Source organism: Notolabrus celidotus, chromosome 4 (assembly GCF_009762535.1).
Source record: "Notolabrus celidotus isolate fNotCel1 chromosome 4, fNotCel1.pri, whole genome shotgun sequence".
In the NCBI taxonomy this organism is placed as follows: Eukaryota; Metazoa; Chordata; class Actinopteri; order Labriformes; family Labridae; genus Notolabrus; species Notolabrus celidotus.
In genome coordinates, this window is record NC_048275.1 from 14,842,402 (window position 1) to 14,860,857 (window position 18,456).

Genomic DNA, 18,456 nt, shown 5'->3' on the forward strand with positions numbered 1-18,456 from the left:
CAGCCCATATGGTGGCACGTGGCAGCGTCGCAGGCCTGTATAATACAGGTGTGACTCCTGGCCGCCGTCTGCTAAATATGACGTCATAGCATCGGATCGACCGCATGTCTCTGTTGACTTACAGACAGAAGAAACTCAAGACAGCATTATCAGCTGATGGAAAGGAAGGAGTGCAGCAGAGAGGGGTGCTGTTGGAAAAAGGAAGGCCCTTGCTGCAGACGCAGTGAAATGCAGCACAATAAGTGGCGTTTTTCCCGGAAAGGGACATGAGGTTAGTCTACACCATAGACTGTATAAAATAGGTCTACACACACCATGCATGGCCAGGGAAGTAGCAGTGCTAATTACAGTGTGACAAAACGGCCCACAGACTACACAATAAGCATTTATCTCTGTGAAGGAATGATAATTGTAGACTTTATGGGATACTAATTTGACCATGTTAAGTTTGCCTTTGAGTTCCTGACAGAATTGCTTATGGCTGATTAAGTCTCTGGAGATTTCAATGTTTTCTAACCACACCTGTTTTACCATACCTGGCATTACTGATTTCTTTGTGTGTTAATAACTGGCAGTTTGCAAATAGCTCTCAGATGGACTACAGCCACTGCATGGCGCTTGTACAGCATTACAGACAGGCCCTGGTGAAAAAATAATGAAAAATCTATTTTTGAGATGAGATAATGGGCATATGAACTATTCAATGAGTTCATGTGACTCAACTGTTCAAGTAACACCTATTCAAATATTCAAAAATCATGACTCATCCCTAGTGCATATGCAGTACAGTCAAAGGGTCTGACCAGATGGATGCTGGTAGGCAGATCCATTAAATCACACTTGGTTGCATGGCATCTCTTTCATTTCTTACTCACCGCACAGAGCCAGATATCTGTGCAATTTACTTTAATATGCCTCCTTTGGCAGCTTCTGCTTCTGAAGAACCTGCACATTTGAGTTTGGTTCAGATGGCTTTTTATTTCATGGTTGCCGAGCTGCTTAATTTAGCATCGACTGACAAAGCTAAGGTTTAGGTTGCAAGTGTGGAGTAGTTTTAGCCAATAATATTGTCCCCTTCAGTTATAATCAGAGAGGCACCATATCAAAAAGTGATGTGGGTTTTCTTGTGTCAGACACTGCATATTGCTGATATATTAGATTTGGTAGCTGAAATATAATAAGATTTACAGCCCAGAGGAACCTAATGTGAAATATGTCCATCTCACTGGCTGTTTCCTCTACTGGGATCTCTGCGCTGATACTATACTCACTGGCTTGGAACAACGTTTTGTGTGCTTGCCGATCATTTTTGCAACACTTTTGTCAACTGGCTCTGAGTAAGTGGGTCTGTATTTGCTTGGGTGTGAAAGGTTTGTTTATATGTGCAAGAAATTATGAATGACGGGGCCAAAAATTAAAGAAAGAAATACAAAATATAATGTAATGTAAAATAAGATGGAAATTAATATTGACATCTTAGAAAAGCATGTTAACCCTCCTGTTATGTTGCGGGTCAAATTGACCCACTTTAAAATTCAAGAATCTAAAAAAATTTTTTTAAAAGGTATTTTGTCTGTGTGAAACTTCTCCTTGGATTAATTTGTGTTCTCAACAGATAAAATGAAAACGGTTCATTCCACGTATTTGCAACCCCCCCTGAATGTTTATATTGCATATATACTGTTCGGGTCAATTTGACCCGGCAGTCAAAGTGGAGGCTTAATGGGTCACAGGTGTCAAATAATAATTGTTTCTTTGGGATTGTGGGTAGAGCAACTTCTACCACTCTATAACCTAGGCCTTAATGTCAAAGTGGATGAAAGGCTAGCAGTATTCAGAGGTCGCTGCCCATTTAGAAAACATATGCCCTCCAAACTAGCTAAATACGGCATAAATATCTAGGCTTCACTTCATAAAAAGAAGAAAAATTCAAAATGTAAAAAAAAAAAAAAAAAAGAAAAAAAGAATCTATGTCATGTAAAACTATTGTATTTATATTAAGGTCTTTCCGATGTACATTACAACTGTTTTTAAATTTTTTTTTTATGAAAACAAGTGAATTATCCTCATTGAACCATCATCTGTAGGAGGTAAAGAATACCATTGCACTAAATATTGATTGCAATAGTTAGTAATGGAGTTATTAATGAGATATAAACAGGGTCAAATTGAGTCAGTCCTGAGAAACGAACATAACAGGAGGGTTAATAGCTAGGCAAACTCAACAAGTTTAAGCCTTAAAATGTATTTTATGAATTAAAAAGGAAATAGGTCTGAAAATATTGATGTGTGAAAACAGTAGGCATTAAGCCTTTACCAAGGCTAGCATGTTTTTATCTTAAAAGATTTTCTTTTCTTGAAGGTTAAACTCAATTTGCCTGCCTCACCATAAACAGTGTCACCATGTTTTTAAAGAAACCTTTTCTATTGTCATCATCATTCTTAGAAAGTAGAGATATTATGTGATCCTAAACAGGCCCTTGTAAGGGTCATCCTGCATTACATGCCCTGAAAATATTTGATGACATTGCCTTTTGGTTTTGTAGTCAAGCAGTTGTTGTAGCTGGGTTTGGCCTCTGGAGGGCAGCAGCACTCAGCTTCTCATTGCAGAATGAGCACAGCACCCCAGTAACCTTCACCTTTGTTTCCATCAACACAGTAATGAGTCAGCATCGGGGTGAGATCCCTCAACTGATGTTTTAGACTATGAACAAAGTTCTACTTTTTGATATAATTGCACTCCTCACAGTGTGTCCCTCGACACTGCAAGTCTGACAGAGGAAAAGATTTTACATCACGCTGAACATCAAAAGCTTAAAGTCTTAACCGCAACAGAGGAACAAACTCCAATTCTGACTGTGTGATGCCTGGTTAAAATTCCAAATCGATACCGTATGGCTTTTTTAGAATACAAATTTGATACCTTAATTGACAGTGTCTGTTTGACCAAATAGCTGTCTAGAAGAGATACCACAACACAGCTCAAACAAGTCTGCCAAGCCCTTAAGCCTTCAGAAGGCCTGCAGTCAGGTTCACTGAGAGGTCTGAGTGGAAAGTCTATGTGTACACAGACAGCAGAGAGATATACTGTATTCATGTCACCGTCACAGGTCCTGGCTGTGTGTTTCCCTCTCACCTCTGAGAGCACTTGGCTATGAACGACCGCCACTGCAGCCTGTTTCATGTCTGGACGTCATGAGCTGTATTGGAGTGCAGCATTAAACAGAGCTGCATTAGAGCCAGGCCTGCAGGGTAGTAAATAACAGATGATGTTCACTCTGGCCAGGTCTACATACCACGACTCTAAACAGTTTCTCTGTGAGTTATAGCTGTTTACTAAAAGCCCTTGCCTTTGTTATTCATATACTATACGGCAGGGTGTTAGTCAAGTATACTACTGTGGTGAGTGATTGTGTTGGATGTTAAGCATGGCTACATTTTGTTCTCTAACTGTTGCACAATTTGAATTTTCTTGCCTAAGAGGTTACATCAACCATTTGCGTAATGTACATTATGGGAAAAGGTAATGGCACTAATGTTTTCTCTCATTCCCCATCTTTTGTGCCAGATTGACTTCAGTTTCCTGCTTTGCATAAAACATAATGACTGTAGCTGTGAAATGGAAATAGTCAGATTTCACTTTTTATTGCAGTTTAAGTCAAAAGAATGAAACAATAAGAAACAGGCTTCTGTACCTAAAGTAGAGCTGTGTGGATGTCAGATTACATTTAAAGTTTAAAAAAAAAAAAAAAAAAAAAGTAGGCAAAAAGGCCAAGTAGCCAATGATTCAGACTTCAACTTTATTTAACCAACTGAACATAATTTATCTTTTAGAGTTTCAACAACCATTAGAAATCCCAACCTCAGGACACTGGAGTTCTTATTTGTTTTTCTTGTCTGTCATACACAGTGACTGCAAATAATTGGTCACATTTGAAAAACAGGCTTTCAGGCTAATTAAAACGACTCCACACAAATTCATGATAGAATTTAAATATGTACAAGCAGGACAAATAAAATATGACTAATAGTATGCCAATACATTTTACTACCATGTAACACCATATCTTAGCACATGAGCTTACAGTAGTTTGACACCTTGGGAAATATTCTTATTTGCTTTATGGTAGAGAATTTGAGGGAAAGGACCACTCTCTTATTTGTCCAGTTAGTTTCCACATCCAGCATTTGGTTAGCTAACATAAAATCAGTAAACAGGATGCAGATGTCATCTGTTCAAAGGTAACGGCATAATTTTAAGTTCCTGTTTGTATTGGTCATTCAGAGGTTATATCTCACTTTTATGTTTTTTTAAAAAAGTAAGAAAATGAACTGCTTTAAACCTCCTGTTATGTTGTGGGTCAAATTGACCCTTTTAAAAGTATATTTTAGGCAATATATGCCTTCCAAACCTGCGAAATGCAGCATAAAAATCTGGGCAGCATGTGACAGAAGACGAATCATGTTAATTTATCAATATCACTTCATAAAAATAAAAAAAAATTAAATTTAAAATAAAATAAACAAAAATATACATCATGTAAAACTACATTTAAAAAAAGTTTTAACATGAATTTGAATGAAAAACGAGTGAGTTATCCTCATTGAACCATGATCTGTGAGAATTAAAGAACACCAATGGACCAAATCTTGATTTAAATGGTTAGTAATGAAGTTAAAAATTAGATTTAAAAAAAAAATTGCATTGGGATTTTTTGGGTTCTGACACTTTTGGATAATTGACTATGCCCCGGGTCAAATTGACCCAGGAACATTTTTGCTGTTCCAGAGAAAGGAACATAACAGGAGGCTTAAATGAAGAAATGAACAAAAAAAAATGTCCGCAGAGACCCGTTGACAGGCAACAGAGACTCCAGGAAGTAATTGATTGAGCGCTTTGGAAGGACTAGTACCCTTTGTACCGACCTGTTAGCTTAATTTACGTTAGCCGGCAGTTTAGCTTCGTAGTTGGCGGAAAGATATGAAGGTGAAAGTGTTGGAAGAAGCAAGATTCTTGATACAACCTTTACTTGAATTTGCTGATATTTTTCTGGACAGACGTTGTGAACTAAACACCAACATTCACTGCCTTTTTAAATTGATTTAGCAAACTTGTTAGCAAGAAATTCTTTAATTTTAACACAAGTTGTAGAAACAGAGTGTCATTAATGCACTTTTTTGTGTCTTGTTCTTCCTTCTGATGAATTTAAGCTCAATATTAACTCTCTGCAAGATTTATTTTTTATTCCAACTCTCCAGAGAAATATCTTGCTCTTTAGCTAGCAGATGCTCCACATTATTAGCTAGTTAGTCTTACTTGTTGTTTTGAGTAAAGATAGCTGATTCAGGTGCAGATGTATACCTTTAACATTGTCACACTGCTATCAAATGGTTACTCAACACAATAAAAATATCAATTACTCTGAGTACAAGTAGTACACTTATACCACGATACGAAAATACTTCACTACAAGTAGGCTAAAAGTCCTGTGTTTAAAATGTAAAAGTAGGCTACTAACATAAAACAACAAAATGTATCAAAAGTTAAAATCCTCCCATCAGAAAAATGCATAATTATTTACAATATATAAATACTGTTGCAGTTAAGTGCACGCAGCATGACAATAATGAGTTACATTCTCTCCACTCCAGCTGGTAATGAATCATATTTTCCAATTTGTCAAACTATTCCTTTCAGTGAAAATAAGCTGACAGATTTGCTAAGCCTTAAAGGGGTATAAACTGTTCTATAACTTTTAACTATGCAACAATAGAGTAGAGAAAAGTCCTACTTTTTTGGACACTTAAGCCTTACGTATCAAACAAACAGTGATAATTCTTTATAGTAGCATTGACAAAATAAATAAACCTCATAATGTACAAGTGATATTACACTCATCAATACCATTTTCTATCAAAAATCTTGCGCAATTTTCATATGCCAAGTCAGATTTGGTCTGAGGAAAATCCTAACAGGTATAACTGTAAAGGCAAAGCAACAAAATTCCAGTATTATAAAATGCAGTGACTGAGGGGACAAGGCAGTACTTTCATCGTCAAACATGACAGCTCTGTGTTGGTAGGTTATGTGGTTATGCCAGCTCACATCACAACCACATAAGAGTGACTTTTAGTTGATTGCGAACCTCAGTGTTTTTTCCTAGTTCTCGGTGAGGAGCCTAGCAGACCAGATCTTGTCCAGACTTCTCTTTTTCAAAAGGCACATATGGAAACTTACTGTTACCCAAACAAATGTACAACATAACTGCAAATTTTACCTCTAAAGTGGCGAGATGACAGGCTTCAACACCTTGAAAAGAACAAATCAGCATGTACTACTTTACAGATTACTGAGTAGTGTTCGGCAAGGCCAAAATAACAACTGAAAATAGCTTCTTAACGATTCAAAAGCAGTACATAATGCATAAGATTAGTCAACTGAAAACGTCCTTGGAGTATGCTTTTACTGACAGAGAGCAGCACTGATGAGTGACTGATATGCAAAGAAATTCTTTCAATGTCCTACAATAACAAGCTACAGCCTTGTCACTGACTGCACATGGGTAAATTTCCACTGTGAAATGAAATACAAATGAAAGCAGAAATTCTTATTTATTGTACATATGAAAGACGTGTGTAACCTGAAGATGCCAAGCCATCTGTGGCTCAGTGTTTTATAGATTCCTTACAATGAGAACAAGGTTGATTTCATATCCCTGTGTGCTATTTCAGCATTTTAAAAATACTCCTCTGCCCACCAATGTTTTTTGTTTTTTTTCTCAATGATTTTTTTCCAATTACAGCATCCAGAAGGCTCACTGAGCAGCCAGAGACACCCAGGATGTCTGCCAAGCATTGGAACATACAAACCTGTTCAAGTCCCACATTTTACAGGCTTTCACACAAACTTCTGATGTATCTAGTTTGTACGAGTCAGCCACCACTTCTTCGTGTGAGACTATGCGCAGATGCATAACAAAGGTGGCCCTTCCTTCCCCATCTCCATCCCAAACATACGACATCCTCTCTCCGACCTCCTCCCTCGCTCCCTCATCACAAATTCTCATGCTCATTCAGCTGGAAGCGTGACCTTCTATGGTGACAACACTTTTTCACTCTTAGCAAAATCTCACCCTGCTTGAAGTTTATAGGACTACTGCAGCAGTCAGCTAGTTATCCTCCAAAAAAATATATTACAAAGAAAATGCACTTCCTTTATTCCACATACTTTAAGGATTTAGTTACCCTTTCAGGTTTTGGCATTTTACTGTGTTTTATATGTCGGAGGGGAATATTATCTGCATTCAAAAATGGCTTATTTTGGAAGTGTGGAGAATATTAACTTTGTTATCCTTTAATTCATTCTTCATTGCCCTTTTGGAAACATTCAGGAAAAGTCAAACAAAAGATATTTTCTTGGCTGTCGTTCAGATTAAGAGAGACATTGTTTCTACTCTTAACAACACTTTTAACCCAGTAATCTTTGACAAGCAGATGTGTAGTAACTATTGAAACCACACATTCATTTCCTTGTTATTTTCTGCAGCCTGGACAACTTGCGTTCTTCAGAAACCAACATTGGTGAATATTTGTTTGTTCTCTTCCATGGCGACCAAAGGGACCAATGAAAAGGTGCATCTGTAAGCAAAGAAAATTCAAATAGCTGCAAAGAAAGTATAGAGTTGGTAAACTTTGACCAGTAAAGCTTCTCTTGACCCCACTTGGCATTGCCCACATTCAGCACGGCAAGATACGAATTTTGCTTCAGCGGATGATGGTCATTTGCCGGCCTTTGTGCATGAGCTACCATGCCTTTACTCTGCGGTAAGTAGGTCAAATGTCTCTTTGGATTACTTTCTCTTTTCACAGACACACAGATCCCAAGTCCCTGGATAATAATACTACAGTGAGTCAAAGTCTGATGTGTTTGGTCCTTATTGTCATTGAAGTAGCACATATTTGGTTTCTAATGATCACACTGATTTCTTAATGGGTTGATGAATGTCATTGCGAGTCAAAGGTAGGAACTAACGTGAGCTTTTCAAGGATGTACCTTCGATATAACCGAGATAAAATGTTTAAATGATGGAGTTAAAGTCCTGCTGTAGAGTACCTGAGCCAGATCGCACACAGAAACTAGCGTGAGTTTCGCTTGTGCTGCGTCTCTCTTTTTAAAAAGTCCAAAATGGCTTTGACAAACTTTTGAGCTTAACCTGACTATTTGACAAGTTTTCTATCACAGTCCTACGTGCTCCTGTAGGTCTTGATGATGTCTTTGATTGTCCTCCTGCAGATGGGGCAGCACGCATTGGCCATCTTCTTTAGCTTGAGGCCACAGGCATAGCAGAGACACATGTGTCCACAGGCATAAAGGACAGTGTCAACCACATTCTCGTAGCAAATGGTGCATTCGTCACTCCAAGAGCCGGAGCTGGACGGAAAGGTTGGTGACTCTGGCTGGCTGGAGAATGGAGAGCTTGGGGTTGTACCTGAGGTGGTGAAAGAAATCACATTAGAGACGTGTTTTTGAGTGTGTGACGAAATGAAAAATTCAACCCCAAAAAAATCAAGTGCTGGCAGACAGCCATCAATACCCTGGCTCCTGGTTTCCTCTGCTAATGCAGCTTCCCTGCAACTTTTATGTAGACATAATTGTGATCCAATTTGCTCCTCCTTCCAGCATTATCTGCCAAGAATTTTCCCGTCATACTGCCTGCAGCTTCAGACTGCAATGATGTCAGGGATCACTGCTTCACATCACCAAGGCAAATATTTGCTTCATGTGCAAACACGTGTGTGCTTCTGGCTGCTTTATCGTTCTCCTACATGTCTGCACTTTAATCCAGTTCATACATTAAACAATATAGGGATGGAAACAGAACCATAATTCTCTGAAAAGAAGAATACCTTGGGGTGACCCATAGGGGTGAAAGACAAAGAGAAGATAGAAAAGAAAAGCAAGTTAACTGGATCACTTGGACAAACCTGTGGATGAAGAGAAGACTGCGTTGTAGTTGGCATTGAGGCTTGAATTGAGGTTGATGTTCATGTTGAGGTTGTGATCTGAGTTTCCACTGCAAAGCACTGTGGGGGTGTTAGGTGTGCAGGATGGAGAGCTGGGAACCGATGGGCCTCGAAGGTCTGGGTGTGAAGATGAGCCTGAAGACACACAGGAAACACCACAGATTTAGCTAAACACAGATTATCTTTGAGAGTAGGAACCTGCTGACACCATTTTACCCTCACATATTGGTTGCAACACCTGGAGTGGATCACTGAATGATGCAGAGTGTTTGAAACACTGATTGTATCAGAGACCAGATACTGTAGTTTATGCTATATTGGGGAATATGAGCAACTCTACACTAAAGTATACTCCTGTGTTCAAAAGATCAAAATAAAAAGCTTTGGTAACTGGGGCTCCAGTATTTTCATTATTCACACTATGCGTCTCTGAGAAGTTAGCCAAAGCTGATAATTAGTGAGAGGACGTCTTGTTGCATCTCTCTCACTGTCTTAGTCTGTCACTCTCTATCACATTGACTCGTTTCTATCACCGAGCAGATGACTTGCGCGTCCACAGCGTCTGTGTGTGGGTGAGTGTGAGTTTGTGAGTTGGTGGAGTCTCATCAGAGACGCCAAACCCCCGTCTGTCCTTCTTTCAGAGCCCATGGTCCCTCTGGGAAGGGTACAAAATGCTTCCACTGACTATCCTTTGTCGGTCTTGTATGACTCGTCCCCATCCGCGCCCCCATAACCACAAGCTCTGGCATCGGTTTTCATTTTGGCAGCTCATTGAGAATACTGACCCCAATTCCACGGACAAATCCCGGTCTCTTCAGCCCGTCAGGCACATGACATTGTTGTTTACAAATTGTCCTTCAACTGACCATGGCAAAAATACACCACACTGTCAGACTGGCAGCTTACTTGGCTCAACCAACCAACCAGGGGTTCAAATACTCTAAAACCGGTAGTTTACATCCTATCCCGCAATTTGATTATCCCAATTTTTCTGCAGCTAAAAATAGGGCAACAGATGGTGTGAAATTGCAGGAAAAAAAATATGTGGTCAGTCATTGCAACAAAAATGTACACAGTTTTTGCCTAACTCAAGCTGCATGTTTCATTTCTCTGACCGCTGATACCTTTACCTCAGACCACTGCAGTCTTAGTTTGAGACAGTGGCTTTTCTTAGTCATACAACAAGTTAACTACTAAAAAACCAACAGAGGTAAAAAAAAGTATGCAAGAACACAAGGTATGGATTATGCTAACTCATACAAAAATCTTTTCATAATTAGTTTGCTTTTAAGGTTGGCGCTGGGATCAATTTGTTTGTAACAGTTTGCTGAGACAGGCACTTTTTCAGAGTCATCTATTCATTTATTCTTTGTATTATCATATTTCAGAGTGGGTACTGAGGCATAAATGCATATAGTTGCATTTACTCAACCTTCCATTGCCTACTTAACGTGAGCTATGTGACAGCCCGGCTGTTAGTAAATGTCTTGGTCAACTCTAATAAGGAAATATGGATAACCTTCATGTCTATTCATGTACCCTTTCATCAAGGGGACCTTTCATCTTCTCTCGTATTATGAATTTACTGCTGGCTGCACCACTAGGAATGAGAATGTGAATATCTTAAGATATGCAGGCAGCGCAGGAAGCTTATTGTAGTTGAGGATGTTCATGGTGGCTTTCAACACTTGTTTATCAAACAGAAGTCCTCACCACACCCAATCAAGTCTGACAGAAGATGAGCTTTAGCCCTTGTGTTTTTTGGCCTGTAAGCCAGATAAAACAACAGTAATAATATCATTAAGATTGATGCAGAAAACTTGCTAGGAAACTGCTTATTTTTCATATCCAACAGATAACGTTAGGATTTGTATGGGGTCCTTTAACAGAAAAATATCACACATGGCTGTTTTCGAAACCGCCTACTATACTAGCAGTACGTACTGATTTGGCCAGAATTCAGTATGTAGTAAGTAGTATGTGAACAAGAGGTAAATCTGCAGTATGCCAAAACTCCCCGGATGTCTACTGATTCAGGAAAATGTCACAGTATGCATCGGACCAGTCTGCCTCGCCTACTGTTTCCCACAATACACAGCGCTCGTTCCGCTTTTACTTTTCTCTTCTTTTTATGACGGGTAACTCAGTTTTTAGGTGCTGTGAAAATTATTAAATTAGATATAAACCACTTTCTAACTTTTTAAATCATAAGTGATGCTAAAGAAGCAGTTTATCTATCAGCTTGGCCGTTGTTTACTTCCGCTTTCCGAAACCGGAACTTCAGTGACATCTGGCCGAGCATACTGCAGAACAGATCCAACAGAACAGTCATACTACAGACTTTATTCAAACGCAGTATATAGCAGGCAGGACCTACTGAATAATACATTAGTGGGTAGTATGTAGCAGGCCGTTTCGGAAACGGCCATTGTGTGGGTCTGTATGAACCCCTGAGAGAAACAGCTGGCCTTTTAGCAGTTAGCTTGAATGCTAGGGGCAGCAGCTAGTTGCCTAATGTGTGATGCTGCTTTTTTAACACATAAATCAGCTGCCTAAGAGTCCTAAAATAGTGTTCTGAGAGAAGTGAGAATTAACTGGACTAATTCACCATCAGTGGCCAATCAAAGATATATAGCTGAACTAGTGTAGGGCCTTGTTTTCCAGTTAGTGCAGATATACTGTTTATATTTATCTATATATCTAATTTTAATAGAAGATGTATCGCGAAAAACAATTGTGTAGAGCAGAATCTCATTCCATAGGTTGCGATACTCTCAGCACTGTCTGCTGCATGTAAAATGTAGCATTACAGCTATGCAGACTGTGATCCCGACCACAATTTGTTACCAATGTGCTACAAAAGGTTGCAATTTTTGCTCAGTGTGTTGAGTATGTGTACAGCATAGACTGTATAAAATATGGGCGTAGTATCTGTGACGTCACCCAACTGTTTCTGAAGCGCTGTTTGGAGGCCAATCGTCGGCGGGAGACATATTGCTGCTGTCTAGCGATTGTGACTTAAAGAGGCAGGCTTTGAGCCTCCTAGCCAACAGCTACAGTGTTCCCGCCTGCCAATCAAGTCAGCTGTGCTTTGAGCCTCCTAGCCACTTCCGCATTGGACTCATATTTTTAGGCAGGAGGTTGCCGCTTGGTGTACAGAGGCCATAGTCCTCGATGCACTTGTTGTTGGATCGACTCCCTGTCCTGACAGGATTTGGTGCATGTTGTCCCCTACTTTCCCCCAGAAATTATTTTCTCCCTCTCAAGTTGTCCCAATTCAATAAAAACTAAACATCTGAAAAATAATCTATAATAAAAAATATTGTTTATACTATTCACTTGTTTAGAAAATTGGCTTTTAGGGTACTCATGCATGGTTATGTGAATGCACAGGCCACAATAAGAAAGTCTTGTTAGATTTCCGTCTGAACATTTAGCTTCTTCTAGCTAGAGAGAGCAGCAGGATAAGGTGATTCTTCTCTGCTTTGTCATCAGGATAGGCCCCTGTACGGTACATCCAGTCATTTGATCAATTGTTTGTATAATATTATTGATGATTATTGCAGCTTTAAGGTAACAGCTGAGCACATGCAGAAACAGCAGATGTTGTAAGACACCAGTAATGATGAAACTCCAGACTACTGATTAGTATTGATTAGAAAGTCCCAAAATTAAATGATTAAATGCTGCTTTCTTCGATAACATGGACAAAATGACCATGTGAGAGCAACAGACTCCCATCTGTTCCACTTCACAAGCTCAGCAACACCCAGCCATGACAAACTGTCACTTGCCTCAGTAGCTAGATGTTTCCATGGCAACTTGTGGCGTGCGGCTGCTGCGAGTGGGTGAGCAGGGACGTCACAAATGCACTCCCCACAGCTGGAGTGGGTAATGACTCGGAGAACGTTCATACCCCAAAGAATCAGCATGGAGGGGGGGAGGGGGGGGGGGGGGGGGGGGTTAAGTAAGAGAACGTACAGGGAAAAGAGGAAGAAGATGAAGTACAGAAAACGATTGCAGGACCGGTGTTAGGGGAACGGGCTGTGGGTGGAAAACCCAGCATCTCCAACCTCTGTGCAATTACATTTTAATAATGCATATGGAGGGAATCATAAGGATCTATCACAGCCCCCCTCCTTATACATAACGCCGGCTGCTGGGAGCCCACGCAAGACAGAAATAACCTCCTCAGCCTGGAACTGACTGACTACATGAAAGAGAGGAAAAGGAGAAATTGTTATCCATACATGAATTAGGAAGGAGAATGTAAAGAATCAACATTTTAACAAACCAGACAGTTTCAAATATAGCGTGTGACTGTCAGGAATTTGCCAGAACATAATCTTCAAGTATCTGCTGTGAAATAAGTTCGGGTATAAATAATGAAGACTCATTTCTTGATCTGTGGCAAGTGTAACATAATAAAATGCACAATCATCCAGTGCTTGCTGCACTCTGTAACATTTCATAAAGACATCACAATATAGTATTTTGAGCAGTGTTTGGGTTCCATCTTGTAAAATATAGAAATGTCAAAACCTTTATGTCCCGGACTCTTAAAACTAAGTGAGTCACGCTAAATATTTCAAACTCAGAGCTGCACAAAATGTGGTGAAGCTCATTTAAGACAAAACTTAAGATGTCTGCTGTCAAATGTCCTGGAAAATAAACTCTTAGCAATATTTTCCACCTCAGCTGTGTCTTAAATTCTCAAAACATGGTGAAAAGTGGTACAATATACTTCCTGAATGCACACTGAATACTTTAATGTCCCGAACACAACAAAGAAAGCTTCTCTGCCACACAAAGCTTTAGGAAAGAAACCAAACGTTGTCTGAGTCACACTGGAAAACTACCCTTCTTCACACATAAACAGCATATTTTCAGCCTTTGATCACCACCGCAACATTTGTATGGTGCACTTACATGCTTGGTTTCACTTTCACCATCAAAATCTACCCAGCAAATTTTTTTGAAGAGGAAAACTACACCAAAACTTGAATCCATTGCTTGGCATGAAACCACCATTTTTCCCCAGCCCATGAACCTGTTTGCCATTAAAAGTTCTTATTCTGTTCATTGTGAGTCAGACTGTGAGCCAGAATCTCAAACACCAGGCATGATTAACTTCAGGGTACCTTCAGGTAAAGCCGCGTTATCGTCATGTGAAATCTGCTTGAATCAGACGGCGCAGACAGAAATTCGGTTCAACTGAAGATACAAAGTTAACATTCATATGCAAACTGTGGGGGCAGAATGTAAATTCCCAAGCGATATATGAGTTGATAAAAAGTCAGAGCAGCCTAGACAGAAAGAATTTCATGACTCGGCTGAGTGGGAATTCAGCCTCCAAAGGTCTTTCAAGGATCACAGACTGCATTAACTTCTGAATGGAAAGTTCCAGAGCACATCCTGTTAAGATCTGTGGAACGTGTTCCAATTTCAGGAACCACAATTAAATAAAATATTCAAACTTTTGCTAACAGAAATTCTGATGAGGGACTGGTGAACTTTGTAGATACATTTTCTTTGAACATTCAACTGAGGCCTCCATTGCTGATGCAAATACTGATACTAATATTTAAGTAAATGAAAATGTGTTTTAATTTGTCAAACAGTGGACTGTGTTAAAAGAAGAATGTGACTCAGCTGTTAAATGTCCCAGTGATCTAGCTGCAAGAAGGTCCTTGGTTTAAATCTTAATCTACCTCACAGTTGTAGGTTTCACACAACCAGGACATTTAATGCATCACACCAGGGCCCAGTTGTTCTAAAGCACTCTGATTGGATTAAAGCTATAAAATTGAATTAAGACATATGATTGGATCAAATCTTGAAAGTGGGTTGTTTGAAATAAAAAAACAACTCCAAAATTGGTTTAGGACAGGTAATCCAATCTAGATTTTATCTGGGTAAAACCTCAAGTTTGTATTGTTCATAACCTTTGAGTAGAATTAGAACATTTTTGATCCTACAAATCAGGATTATCCTAATCCCATCATAGGGCTGGATTACCAGTGAGTTTCAGGTGCAAAATGTGATGACATCATAGATGAGGTGGACTTTGACAAAGGACTTTTGGGATGATCTTTAAATTGGTTGAGATTTTGGCGCCAACTGTGGACATAGCATGTTAAGAGAAGTCTGTATCTAGATGTCTATTAGATACAGTTTTACAGATTTCCAAATCCCAATCCCTCATACAGATTCAGTCCTTTAATCTACCAAGTTCATAATCTAACTAGGAATAAGACAACCCTGAGACTCAATAACAGTTTGCAATTGTTTTTGAACACTAATTTCTTTCATCAGAAAACGAACAGTGATGGAGTCACTTTTGTTTCTTTCCTTTTTTCCTGAATGCTTAAAAACTGCACTGTGCTTTACATTTCTAACCTGATTCAAGATCACAAAGTCATTATTAGAAAGTTTAACGTACGGTCTAAAAATGTAGTAAGAGAAAATTTAACAAACCTAAAATCCTGAGTTGTGAGACTGTCCCATGCAGACCGTAGAACATCCACAAAGGCCTGGAGTTATCGACACACAGCTGCATCCCTGCACTGATGCCGTTCTGGCTCATCATGACCTCCCCTTCTGCATTCATTACAAAGCCCAAGATGTCTCCACTGTGTAGTGGCATCCCCACTCTACACACAGCCAGAATTCCTTGCGGTCAACCAGCGACTCTGGGTTGGATGGGAGGTCACTCTGCCTCAGGGTGGCCGGGTCACATGATGTCACACCGTAAGAGAGACACCCTGGCCGTGTGACACCTGCTTTCACCTTTACAAACACAGTCTCTGAGCAGCGCATCGGGCGGCTGGTGAACACCAGGGTCCTCTCGTCGCCACGGTGATCGAGCCGGGCCACTGTGTGCTTATCAAGCGTTGTAACATGGACACCATGCACCGAGTGGAAGTGCAGATCAGTGTCCAAATGGCTGGGCAGCAGCGAGCACTGCTGAGAGTTTTGAGAGTTTTGGGGCACATGGCAGGAGGTGGAGCTTAAGGGTTGTAGCCGGTCCTCTTCCTCGTCATCTTCCTCCAGATGTGCCTCCTGCTGCTGTAGGCTGAGGTCACACAGGCTGATGGAGAGACGAGGGTCATCACTGTTTCGCTGAATGGAGGCCCGGTGGGCGGTAGCAAAAGAATGAGGGCGCATGCAGTCCAGGGGGACCATCTCACTGTCTGTGGTGAAAAACACAAAGGACTGTTATATAACCACAGCATTTAAATCTGAATCAACCCACAATGTCCTACAACCTTCTCTCCCATGAGTTTTATTTGGATAACAGCATACCTTTATTTGGACTGTGGCTGGTACAGTAACTAGTGCATTTTTGCAAGCAGAAAGAACCAAATCTAATTTATATACTCACTTAGTATTCTGCATATTTCCTTGTGCAACACTGGTTTGTCTTACGTTTACTGTCTGTGCACTCCTCATTCATCATCCCTGTCACTGTAAACAAATGATAGCTTCCGGCTCCTCTGCTTTATAACTAATTCATCTAATGGACTCTTTGTACCAAGGCGTGTAGTCCAACAATACGAACAAATACATCAATGTTTACATGTTAGAAATATATCAGGGCTTTGAGTGGGGGTATACTGTAGCTGCAGGCTAGTGCAAGCAAAAGAGACATAACAGCTTTATGTAATGTTGAAGAGTTGCACATGAAGCTGCTGCAAAACAGTAAAGCTCAGCTGTGTGAAAGCCTCCCACTCTGTCTTTAGCTCGGGGTCCTGTGAGAAAGAGCCACATTTACCTACTTATCTTTTTCCTTATTTTAATTTCACTTGAAAGTCATTTTAGAGAGCCGCCACAATCTAGAGCCTAAGGTGAAAATGCAGACAATAGTATGAGCTATTAAATGCACAGTATGGATGTTTTAAAAGGTTCCTCTGAAATGAAAGCAGTGTCTCAAATTGTAAGTGTAGTATATAAGTCATGTATAGCTGTAATGAGCCGCCACGAGCCCTGAGTGTTTACACAACAGACTGTCTCAGCAGCACTAATTTAATGTTCTGTATTCTCCTTCTATACACTGTTAAGATTCTCAGTTATGTGCTCAATGCTTAATGCAGCTGACTTTCCTATCAATGAAAGGCGTTTTAAAAGCTGTATCACATGTCTGTCCTTGCTGTGTAAACTCCTCACAGCAGCCCTCTGTATGCTAATTCTGCTCACTGTAAAATAGAAGCCACATGGGAACATCATCGCAAAAAAGTAAACATAGAGCGCGTGTCTTTCCATGCACATGGTCGGTACAAATGGATCCACATCGTAGCACGCTTAGAGACACTGCCAAATTTAACACGGGCTAAAATTAGCCTGATTGGACATTTAAGCAGAGGGGGGATCAGTGACATGGTGGTTGAGTTGTGTGGCTCTTAGCCTCGATCTGCTCTGGGCTTCCCCTGTGGGAAGTGGATGAAGCAGGGGACTGTGACAGAAGAGGAGAGGGTGAAATATGAGGGAGGGGTGGACACTTGAGAGAAAGGGCATACCTCACCCGCTCCCCTTTATCACACAGAGACAGCACATCTCCGGCCAGCCACTGATAAACTGCTTGAACTTAATTACTTCCTCAGTCAAGAGTGTCCACAACCAAGAATGAGGCTCTTATTATTAGCAGCCTTATCATCTTCAAGGCAAAGTTAGCCGGCTTTGAGATACAAGTGATAGTTTCTATTCTTGTGTTTAAGGCTTCCTGCAGTCCTCGGTTTCTGTTTTTGAGAGCGGTGCAACAGTCAAAACAAGCCGTGAGGAGAATGGTAACAGCACTGGTGGTTTAGTTTCCCCATTAAATAAAAATGTAAAAAGGATAAAAAAAAAGACACACTCAAACAAACCAGAGAAAAAAAACAACAGAGAACTGCTGCCAAATAAATATGTATGACCTCTGTCTGGGTTAGCCTCAAAGGTGTCTGGGATACAGCAGCACACATTAAACACCGGAAAAACATGAGAAGCATATAGTTAAACACCAAGATTACACAGCTTAAACACACAAGGCCCTCCGTTGATCTTCTATGTCCTATGATGAACGTGTGTTTATGTGTGTACAGTTACATTCACAGCATGGCTGCATGTAGGGGGTTAAGAACTGTCCTCATAACACCACACATAGCAGGGACGTGGCTGAAATAGTCCCAGTAAACCTGTCATCACTCTCTATATGTTATATAACAGTAATTCCCAACTTGGGATCCAAGCATGGCTTTGTAGTGGTCACGGGGGTATAAGGAAAGATTGCCAACTCAACACATCCCCAAAAAAACGAAATTAGAATTGTATTACACAATATGTGTTGTGTGCAGTGGCGGTTCTGGGGAGGGGCCAACAGGGGCCGGTGCCCCTGTAAGACTGAACCTGGACCCCCCTGTGGCCCCCCCTCCAGACAAATATTATACAAAAAAAAAA

At 40.3% G+C, this 18,456-nt stretch overlaps 1 protein-coding gene and 1 long non-coding RNA gene across 3 annotated transcripts in view; one reads left to right on the forward strand and one right to left on the reverse strand.

Moving 5' to 3' along the window:
- Positions 1-178: 178 nt before the first annotated feature.
- Positions 179-9,409, forward strand: LOC117811095. Of its 2 annotated transcripts, XR_004630929.1 has the most exons (5): positions 179-271; positions 6,804-7,098; positions 7,547-7,824; positions 8,294-8,443; positions 8,681-9,409. It is a non-coding gene; the product is annotated as an uncharacterized LOC117811095 (long non-coding RNA). The 2 variants fall into 2 exon arrangements; XR_004630928.1 differs by having other exon boundaries at positions 8,294-9,409.
- Positions 3,787-18,456, reverse strand: part of neurl1ab (neuralized E3 ubiquitin protein ligase 1Ab) — a 38,543-nt gene continuing 23,873 nt past the window's right edge. The window contains 4 exon segments of the mRNA XM_034681163.1: positions 3,787-8,489; positions 8,986-9,159; positions 15,502-15,687; positions 15,690-16,217. Coding sequence (XP_034537054.1) covers positions 8,245-8,489; positions 8,986-9,159; positions 15,502-15,687; positions 15,690-16,217 — 1,133 coding nt within the window. The 3' untranslated portion in view covers positions 3,787-8,244.